Below are 11,376 nucleotides of genomic sequence, written 5' to 3'. Positions count from 1 at the left end.
ACAAGAGAAACCACAAAAGAAGTTGGTAGAACAAGATATACAATTATAGTCTTATGAAAAATTACCAAGGGTTTGTGCTAATCAACATCTCAATACAAATAGAAGAAGAAAAAACAACAACCAACATAGAAAGTAGACCTGCTTGCAATTAATGAATATAATTAATTGGGGATTCTTAAATTAAAATCAATAACTTTATAATAATATCCCCTACCTCAAAGTGTCGAGACCCACAGAATTTGAAACTGCAACAACCGTAACGGTGAATCTGGCCCGGATTAGGTAGTGTTTCTCCAGCGACATGGTGCTCCGGTGAAGGCTGAATAGAGGACACGGACGAGCAGGTACCAGTGCGAGTTGCAGCAGAACTAAAACGGCAGTTCCAACAAGTTCAAACGACCTTCTCCAGCAACCGCAGCGACAACGTGAAGGCTTCCCACGACGGCACGACGAGCGGCTCTGTGTGTCACGTCTCTTCCTCTCCCCTCTGTCCAATGGCTACGGCGATGGTTGTGGCTACAGAGACAAGCCCTAGCAGCGGTGGTCGAACCTCCAATAGCAGCAAGCAGTCCTCCTCCTTCGCGTTCTGCTCTCTCTGTGAGCTCTTCTTCCTTTAAAGTTCGAACGACGATGGCGACGGCTTCTCAGCAACGACGATGGTGAGACACGGCAGGATAACAGCAGTAGCGGTGACGCACGGACGGCGATGAAGGTGGCTGGCAAGACGCTTCCTCTCTAACCCGCGAGCTCTCTCTTCCCTCTTAGTGACTCGACGGCAACTGGCAGGGCGCAGCGACGGCAAGGGCGACGACGAAGGCCACCAGTGGCGGCACATATCTTTCCTCCCTTCTCTTCTCTTCTCCCGTTCTCTCCTTTCTTTCTTGCTGTGTGTGTAGGTATTTTGCTGGAAAAGGGGAATTAGGGAAATTAGGGGCTGCACTTAGGGTTTTTTTTGCTGCTTCCCCTTTTTACTTTTAACATTTAGTAATTGGGTATCTTAGATTTTTTTTCTTTTATATTTCTTTGTAAATATAATTTAATTAAATTTTTTTATGTTTTCACAAATTAATTTTTAGTTAACATTAAAAATCTGATTATGAATAAAAATTATATATTAATTTTTTTAAAAAATATAAAATAATGCTTATAATTTTTAAAAATTAATGAATACAAACAACATGTAAAAAATTTTAATTTTTGAAATAAAAAAAATTATTCTAAAAAAATTATATAAACAAATTTTTTTACCCTTAGTGTTTAATATTTTGAAAAAAAAAAATTGTTATAAAATATACTTATATTTTGTGACCAACAAATAATTTGTTACAAATAATTTGAATTTTGTGACAAATTAATTTTTTGTTACAAAATAATTAGAGTTTTTGAAACAAAAAAAATTGTTATAAAACAGTTGGAGCTTTTGAAACAAACAGATATTTCGTTACAAAATATTACGACCTTTTGTAACTTCTTTTTTTTGTTACAAAATATTATAATATTTCGTAACAAAATAATAGGTAATTACAAAAACTAACATAATTTGTAACAACAAAAGTTAGGTTGTTACAAAATATTAGCATGTTATGTAATGACTTGTAATGTTGTTACAAAACATTATTCTTCTGTAACAATCACCAATTATTATTACAAAAAATTATTTTTTGTAACAATTTTAAATTTGATACAAAATTTTTGTTACAAATGTTCCATTTTCTTGTAGTGATATTAATTGCTTCACCTAATTTTTTAAAGAGGTTTCTAAAATCTCTCCTATACAATAAGAAAACTCCAAATTTTTTAATTTTATCGCAATGTGTCAAAGTTTTTATATTACATCAAACAATATAAATAAGCATTATATAATGTGCAATTATTTTTGTTATCTCTAACAAATCTAAGTTGTTTATCTCCCACATCAAAATCGGAACAATCAACAAGAATCTCTGAAACAAATAAATAAAAAAGATCTTTATGCCTTTTACACACAATCATTTTACCTCTCTAATAGTGTAATTTTTTTCTATAAATTCAAATTTATATTTTAAATATGCAATAATTTACAAAATAAATTGGTTTCAATTTATAAATTAATTACATTCATATTAAATTAGTTGCAATTTTAGATAAAATTTAATAATACTAACAAGTAAGAACAACAGTAACAAGAAGTCCTCCAAATTTCTTTAATTAAGGAGAGGCATTATTATAAAAGATACTCAAATAAAACACAATAGATTAAGTAGGGAACTCAAAATGATTTTCACATATAAAAATAGTTTTACATAATATAAAATTATGACTTTGATTTTAAGCTGATTTTTTAAGTTTTATCAAAATTTATAGTCATCAATTACAGATACCATAATCATCAGCATATGATTTATCTTTGTACATAGCTCCTAGCATTATTATAATTAATGCCACCGATTAAGCTTTCATATGTCATTCATCGAAAAAATAATAATAATTTTAAGAGACAGTGAACTAATTTATTTATTATGGACTAATTTATCTAATGTTATCCATTTAGATATCAGTAAAGAATTCCTTACTGCACAAGCCTAACGGCTTTATTTCTTTTATTTTATTGAATCCAAATTACAGACATGGTATAACAAGGCACCAGGCTTAGCGTATCACAAACACAGAGTTACATAAACTTTAAATATCAAAATAAAGCATGCATATTCAGATAAATAAATAAAGAAAAATCAGTTAAATAAAGCATGCATATTCAGTTAAATAAACAAAGAAAAATGACTGGAAGCTCAAAGATTCCGTCAACGTTGATGGAGGGGAGACAGAGCCACCGAGTGACCAAGGCAAGTAGCAGTGTTGGAGCACCTTCGGATCGAGTAACGAACAGAGCAAGCGACAGCGTGGGTGCACGAGGGAGGCTTCGCGGTTACCACGATGGCTGCTTAATGAAAGGGAAGGAGGGTTGTGACGGGGGGAAAGGGCAACCTAAGGACCGACGGCAGCGGCACGCGGATATGGCTAGACGCAGGTGAAGGACGACGCGCTGGAGGGGATTGGGCGGAGCCCTTCGCGTGAGGGCGGCGCTCTGAACTCTGGAATCTGGATCTCTTCATTTCTCTTGGAGTGGGCTGTAATTAGGGCTAAATGGGGGCTGAAACGGCAACATTGTGATGTTGCTTCAAAAAACTGGCCAGGTTACGGTTCGGTTCGCCCGACTGGATCTCAGCAGGTTCACCGGTTTAATTTCGGTTTTTAAATTATCCAACTTTTGCTGTTTTACCGAGTATATTTAAGAAAATAATAAAAAAGAAAATAAGTCATCCTGAATGTGCCAAAAGTAATTTTTGGTTAATTACCTAATGTTTATAAATATCTTTTACTAAAAATTTTAATCATGGCTTCAATTTATATTTTTTCTATTATTCATGTTCTAAATAAGGAGAAATAATAAATTAGTTTTGTGGACGTTTTATATTGACCAACTTTTTTTTTCTATTTCTATGTTTGTTGTACGTGAAATATGTTATTTAAGATGAAATATTCCTAAATTATTGGTTTAGAATATAATCATATTAAATTATTTTTCAAGATAAAACTTTTTGGAAATGTTTTGATGAAGAGATAAATTTTTTGGACGTAATTTTTTGTTTACTAACTCTTTTACCTCTGTTTGATACACATTTCAGACTATTTTTTTGGCATCTTTGACCTACAAACATAAGGTACGTAATGAGTTATGTGTATATGTTTTTTATTTGAAGTATCTTGGATTTATTAGTTCCCTTTTTTATTTGTCATAATAATATTCTCAATGTGTGTCTTGATTATTTATTTTTACGAAATGGTCATTTATTAATGAAAAACGATATTATTTGTCATATTGAATTAATATTTAGCTTATTCATTTTCTAATTATAAATATTAATCGTAGATGATAAAAATTTTAAGACTTAATTAAAATAGTTTGTCTCATTCTTTATGTCTTTGATGTGTTCTTCCGCTGAATACTAATTAGTAGTCACTCTATTGATGATTTGTAATTTATCCCAGAAAAAATTTCTGGTGAGTTACATCATTTTAAAGAAGTTTTTTTATTATACATATTATTAAAGAATTTATTATTATGTAAGTTGCTTCATATTTTTAATCTTTTTTATGTTCTCTTTAATCATCAGTAGTCACTACCACATATATCATAAAAGTAAGATAGAAAAAAAATTGTCTCATAACTCTTATGTTAATCATCTATACCCCTATAAATGTAACAAACAAATAAGTTTTATTTTTTATTATATGTATTTTCCATTTTATTATAATGCATATAAACTACAAAGTCACATAATTTTATTTTTAATAGTAGTTGAAAATTAAAATTAGCTGATATTAGGACTTTTTTGCTTAACAAATTTTAATTACAGTTAAAAATTAAGGATGAAAAATAGAGAAAAATAACTCTAGAAAATACAAAAAATTGAACTGTGTGTTACTGTATATGGAAACTACGATTTTTTTATTATACTAATATTTTTACCAAATAACAAGAAGGTTAAATCTTATGTCTACTTTTTATTACTTATTTTACTCATATAGTTTTCGAAGTTTTCATCAAACAAAAAAATTGTTATAAAGGCATTTTCAATTTTTTTAATAGGAGTACATCCATTATATAATGATTTAATAATTTATGTAAAATTGAAACATTAAATAAATATATATTTACTTTGAATCCATTCAAGATTGAATTTTATGTATTCTCATGGTCAAGAAATAGACTTAATTTCTTCTGTAATAAAATTGTTCCTTAACCTTCTAATCTATTAAGTTGTCGCATTTTTTATTTACTTTTCCTAAAAGTTAAAAATTAAAACTAATGCTAAAATTTTTTTATTAACATACCTAAAATAAAACATAAAAATAAACCTTGAATAAAAATAAGAATAAAAAAATTTTGAAGTCCAACTTATAAAAAGGTTTATAAGAGGAGTGTTTTACATAGATAAAATTTTTGTAAGGTACCCCATGAATGAACTTAGATGAATGACTGTTATATGTAAACATGAATCTTGATTTTTTGTGCCATTAATTGGTGTAAATTTTATCGTCGTACTATAACTGTAATTATGTGGCGTATTTTTTGCATTCTATTAGTTTTATATTCTACCTTTACTACACATTTTAGTATAAATTTTAATGTTCTTAGTTGCACACGTATTTTACCATACATCTTATGTTTTTAGAACGGTATTTGTTATATCATGCGGATAAAATACAGTAAGATACTTAACATTATTTCAGTGATGAAAAAGTTGTATCACCTTAATTATTAAACCATATATTTGGTGTATAATATATATGGACAAAACCTGGATTCTTAAGCCATGAGATAGCATAGAATATCGACGAGGACTTAATAAGATCCTAGACTTTGCATTTGCGAATGCATCGTCGGATAAAATGATAAAGTGTCCATGCCCTCAATTTGGGTTTCAATTTATGCAAACAAGAGAGGATGCGTACGACCACCTGTCGATAAAGCCCTTTCCCCCTAGATATACTTTGTGGTTGCGTCATAGTGAGAAACCAGCTGAGGAGAGCTCTACTTGCACACCGATAGTTGAATCCATATCTTCAAATGGTGCACGAGGCATTTAACTTCACAATGCCTCCTGGAAGTGAGGAGACCACAACAGGGGATCCTGTAGAAGACGATGATCTGGAGTTGCCGTACCTGTACGATGGTCCAAGTCGCGAGGCACAAGATTTTGCCGATCTTGTGGATGGAGTAGAGAAATTATATCCTGGCTGCTCGAAATACTCAAAGTTGTCTTTCCTAGTGAAGCTTTATCACATTAAGTGTATGTGTGGTGTGAGTGACAAGGCTATGTCGATGATTTTGGACTTATTGCGGGATGCATTTGAGCAAGCCAAATTCCTGTCCATTTTGTATGAAGCCGAGAAAACTATCTGAAAGTTGGGGATTGAATACAAAAAGGTTGATGCATGACCGAATGATTGCATGTTGTATAGGGGTGATGATGAGGACGCGACCAAATGCAAGTAGTGTGGGACTTCACGATGGAAGCAAAAGACGCGAAAGGGTTCCGTTACGAAACTCAAAATACCTGTCAGGAAAAACGAAAAGCCTCTCCCAGTGAAGACTCTCCATTACTTTCCTCTTATACCACAACTGCAACGGTTATTCATGTGTAGCAAAACTTCATCTGACATGTTATGGCATAAAGAGGCAGATAATAATGATGGGTACTTGAGACATCCAAGGGACGCTGAAGCATGGAAAGACTTTGATGCAAAGTATTCTTTTTTTTTCTAACGATCCTCGTAGTGTTCGTTTAGCTTTAGCAAGTGACAGATTTAATCCTTTTGGAAATATGAGTACCACGTATTCCATTTAGCTTATGATTCTTATTTCGTACAATCTTCCTCATTGGCTATGCATGAAACAGGCATCTTTTATACTATCTATGATTATTCTCGGTCCTAAAATGTCGGGTAACAACATCGATGTTTATTTGGAGCTCTTGGTAGATGAGTTGAAGCCACTTTGCGATGGCGTTGAAACTTATGATGCTAATAAGGGGACCAATTTCAAGATGCATGCGGCGCTAATGTGGACTATTAGCAATTTTCTAGGGTTGAGAAATTTATTTGGGTGGAACACGTACAGTGGGTTAGCATGTCCCACGTGTAACGTGGACGCTAAGGCTCAGCGACTAACATTCAGTCGAAAATGGTGTTAAACGGGCCATCGCCGCTTCTTGAATTAGGGCCATAAATATAGATTTGACCGGAGTAGATTTGACGGACAAGTTGAAAGCAGAGATCCACCGAAGAAGTATTATGGAACAGATGTCTTAAGGCAGCAGTGTAACATACAAGTATCGTTATTGAAGAACTCAACTTTAACAGCCAAAAGAAGACGCATTGGTGAAGATGCAGATCAAGATGACTCGTATTGGAAAAAGAGGAGTGTGTTCTTTGAACTCCTATACTGGAAGGATCACATTTTGCGTCATAACCTTGACGTGATGCATATAGAGAAAAACATTTGTGACAATATGGTCTTCACTATCTTAAACGATAGCGTCAAATCAAAAGATAATCTTAAAGCTCGCAAAGATTTACAAAGCATGGGCATAAGGCCTAAATTGTGGCCGGACGAAGGTGGTAAATATCCTTCAGCAATCTTCACAATGTCGAATCCACATAAGAATGTATTCCTGAAGACTCTATAGAACGTGGTCTTTCCAGATGGTTACTCAAGCAATATTGCTTGTTGTGTTGACATCCAGCAGCGCAAGTTGTATGGGTTGAAAAGTCACGACTGTCACATTCTAATGGAACAATTACTTCCAATTTTAGTGAAGAATGCATTGCCAATTTCAGTATTAACTGTGATTGTGAATCTGTCCTCATTTTTTTGAGAACTCTGTGGAAAAGCTGTAAACCCTATGCAGCTTGGTGCCTTTCAGAATCATGTTGTGCAAACTCTGTGTCAGATGGAAATAATTTTTCTTCCATCATTCTTCACTGTCATGGTTCACTTTACGGTGCATCTCGTTGATGAACTAAAACTTGGTGGCCTGGTACATTATCGGCAGATGTATCCAATAGAAAAGTTAGCTTGCTACTAAACGTATTTAAGACATTTTTTTTCAATTTCGTTACGTATATACTAAGTGTTATGTCGTATTTATGTAAAAGGTACTTAGGAAGATTAAAGCAACACGTGCATAACAGGGCACAAGCAGAAGGCTCAATTGCGGAGGGCTATTTATTCGAGGAGATTTTGACATTCTGCTCCAGATATTTCGATAATATTGAGACTAAAATCAACCGACCAGCGCAAGTTGATGATCAACCTGTTGATATTACAAACAATACAGGAAGTACTATGTTCCCAGAAATTGGAAAAGTTTCAGGGGCTGTTTCACATTTTGTATTGACCCCAATGGAAAGAGATCAGGCACATCGTCATGTGCTAGTCAATTGCGAGGCCGTCGCTCCATTTATTGAGTAAGTATGCACATGTAATCATTAAGCACGATTATAACCAATTTTAGACACTCAGTCATTATACTAATTTCTTGTTATGTCGTAAAGTACATTTAGGGTAGAAACCAAGCGAAAATTATGGGATCAAACAAGGTCGCAATCTAAGATAGACCGTGTTGTGCATGCAGAATTTTCTCGCTGGTTCAAGCGTGAGGTTCATAGAAATTTAACCTGACCAACTTATTTGTGCCCTAGAATTATAAATTATGAATTCTAGTGTTTTATATAAACAAACTCTAATTTATGGTGCTAGGTTCCAATGGACAGTACTGTACATTCGAAAGAAATGAAGTTGCTGACATGTGGTCCTATGTTTTAGGTAAGACGTTTTGGGGCGTACAACGTCAATGAGTACAAGTTTAGAACTATCACAAAGGAAGACGGGCTGAAAACACAAAATAGTGGAGTTTATGTCTCATCCAATACAAGAAGTTATGCCAGCATGCGTAACAATAGAGTGACTGTTGGTAGTGTTCCATATTATGGAAAAATTGTGGACATAATCGAACTGAACTACAGTTGCCATTTCACAGTGGTTTTGTTCAGATGTATTTGGGTTGATACAACTACGAGCAGAGGAATGAAACAAGACCATCTAGGCCTTACCAGCGTTAATTTCACTCGTCCAATTCACACTGGTGATCGAGAAGAGGATGAACCGTACATATTGGCATCAGAATCTCATCTCGTGTACTATGTACGTGATGAAGTAGATCAAGAATGGAGTGTAGTGGTTCATGTAAAACCATGAGACTTGTATGACAAGGGAGGAGAGAATGAAGAAGTTGAAGCTGCTTTTTCTCCATAGCCCGGGTTGAACATGTCAGCAGCAGTGACATCAGTAATTTACAGTTGACAATGGATGATGATATAGTAGACCCAATAGAAGATGTTTCTGATAACATCGATTATGTGGCATAGTAAAAATATGGCAAAACATGTACATCATTTATAGAGTATCTGTGTGTGTTTAATAAGTTTAACAGTGTTTATGATGTACGCTGTTTGCTGGTTACATTACTATCTGTGTTTTCGTATTTGAATTAAGTTTTCATTGCAAATTGATTTTCATGAATACCATTAGTTCCTCATTTCTTCCAACGATTTTTGCTTTTAAAAGTTAGTTTTCATGGCTTTATCGTTCTCATCATCATTGTTATTGTTCTTAACCTCCAATAAAGAAAATTATGATATCGAGTAAATTATCTTGAATTACAATATTGTTATCATTGACAAATATAGTTAATATAAATGGTGTTGTAACAGGAGAAATGAAAACGGAGGATTTTTCATCATGCTGTGCAGGCACAACATTTGCTAATGAAATGGCTATAACCTCTTCATTCTCTTCATTAGAACATGCAATTATGGTTGCCAGAGACATATGGTCTCGTAAGTTGAATGTTAGGTCTTGGTTGGAGGCTATATCAGGACGATCTTGTTCTAATGAATACTTGGAAACAGTGAACGAAGCTACTGTGCAGGTCTGTTCATTAGCTGTACCCTTAAACACTTGAGTTAAACATTATTTGAATAATAAGTATTTTAAGTTGATATATGCTTACAACATTTAACCAATGATAGTTGTTACGTTCATGCTAAAATTTGTAGGAACTTCATGAATGGAGATCAAGGTATGAGGAGAAATTTGGCTATGTTTTTGTGACATTTGTAGCTGGTAGGACATCTGAAGACATACTTGCTGAATTAAAGGTTAGAAATAAATTTCTAGCATAGAAAGTGAATTACAGAGACACAATATGCTTTACAAAAAAGACCATCAACTATACATTTTATTATGGTGCAGATGCGCTTCAATAACTCGCATGGTGTTGAGTTGGAGATTGCTTCAAAAGAGGAATTGAAGTATATAGAACATGCTATTAGAGAGCTTCTTTTCAAGAAATCTGTCCAAACTACCGACGAAGGGGATGGTAATAGTTAATTTTGTATTTGTTAATTTTGAAAGTCATCTTTCCAAAATTTCGCAATTTTTTTCCTTAATAACTAGGTAATGACCTGGAAGTTATCATTATCTTTTAAGTAGATTTATATGTTGTTGGTTGCATGTTCATATATTCAGTGTCAACTGAATATTCAGGCGAAATAGTTACTGACACTCTAGATGGAGCAGACACTATTCAGAAGATGATTTAGATGCTATCTCCTCCGGTGGATATGACATCTCCAGGGATGTTGAGCTCAATAAGGTTCCAGAAGAAGACAACGAAACGTTAAACACCCAATATAGAGAAGATGTCGTACATGCTGCAAAAAGGGATTTCGATCTGAACAAGTTGCCATGGTTTAGAGATAACTTATTAGATCCGTTATCACGTCACTGCAGCGGATTTTTGACAGAGTATTTCTAGCCAGGTCAATACAATGTTGATGAAAAATTTTGACTCAAAACTTGTTTGTCTACTTTAGTAATTCTGATTTTTATGTTCCATTGAACTTTGTTTTGAGTTTATGAATTCGAACGTTCACTTGATTTTTATGTTACCATTTATGGTTGAATACAAACTCAAAATGGCTGATAGTACAAGAGAAAACCTGATTCGTAAATTTGTTTTTAGTTATTCATTTATAAATATTTTTGTTAATTAATGAATTATTTTTTATGTAATACAAAATTGAAAATTTATTTAATGCATTAAGTTGTAGTATTTGAAACATGTTTTTTCAGTAAAAAAAAATAGCGAGGACTAGAATAGTTTTAAGAAGGCAATAATGTTTATACAAAAAATTCAAGTTAAAGTTAATATTGCAGCGGTTGGAAAAAACCGCTGCAAAACGAGTATCAATACATTCAACAACTGGACATTTTGCGGCGGTTATAGAAAAATTGTTGCAAAAAGAGATTATTTGGTAGCGTCCCCTAAAACCGCCACAAGAACCGTTGCATAATGGGTACATTTTGCAGCGGTTACCAAAAAATTGCTGCAAAAACAGATCATTTGGTTGAAAAAAACTGCCGCTAAATATCCGCCGCTATCTACCAGTTTTCTTGTAGTGATAATAGATGACTGATAAAATAATAATTTATAAAATAAAAAATAATTTTTATAATTAAATAAAATATATGGGATTAATTTGTAATTAAAATTAATAAGGACTATTTAGCAATTATTAAAAAATTAAAAAAACATGTTTTGTTATGGGACCATCTAATCCTTTGCCCACTATGAAACGTTTTCCTCTAAGTAAAGTTTAATAACCCTTTTTTAATTTACATTTATAGTTTTATACTAGAGTTAAATGTTAGAGTGGTCCCTAAACTTGCACTCGAGACTCAAAGTCGTCGCCAAAACTTGCATTGGC

The 11,376-nt window shown here is 33.3% G+C and overlaps 2 protein-coding genes across 2 annotated transcripts; both read left to right on the top strand.

The window, feature by feature from the left end:
• The first annotated feature begins 6,482 nt into the window (after nucleotides 1-6,482).
• LOC130965663 (uncharacterized) lies at nucleotides 6,483-8,803 on the top strand. Its single transcript, XM_057890424.1, has 6 exons — nucleotides 6,483-6,667; nucleotides 6,794-7,211; nucleotides 7,497-7,615; nucleotides 7,702-8,013; nucleotides 8,101-8,206; nucleotides 8,372-8,803. Exons 1-6 carry the CDS (start codon nucleotides 6,483-6,485, stop codon nucleotides 8,801-8,803), a joined length of 1,572 nt encoding a protein of 523 aa, XP_057746407.1.
• A 107-nt stretch (nucleotides 8,804-8,910) lies between these two features.
• On the top strand, nucleotides 8,911-10,209 carry LOC130965662 (uric acid degradation bifunctional protein TTL-like). The gene is made up of 6 exons (XM_057890423.1): nucleotides 8,911-8,972; nucleotides 9,101-9,171; nucleotides 9,319-9,536; nucleotides 9,664-9,765; nucleotides 9,860-9,986; nucleotides 10,136-10,209. The coding sequence occupies exons 1-6, from the start codon at nucleotides 8,911-8,913 to the stop codon at nucleotides 10,207-10,209; spliced, it is 654 nt and encodes a 217-aa protein (XP_057746406.1).
• Nucleotides 10,210-11,376: the final 1,167 nt, after the last annotated feature.

The sequence above is a fragment of the Arachis stenosperma genome, chromosome 3 (genome assembly GCF_014773155.1).
Source record: "Arachis stenosperma cultivar V10309 chromosome 3, arast.V10309.gnm1.PFL2, whole genome shotgun sequence".
Taxonomy (NCBI): Eukaryota; Viridiplantae; Streptophyta; class Magnoliopsida; order Fabales; family Fabaceae; genus Arachis; species Arachis stenosperma.
This window is presented reverse-complemented; position numbering and strand designations above follow the sequence as displayed.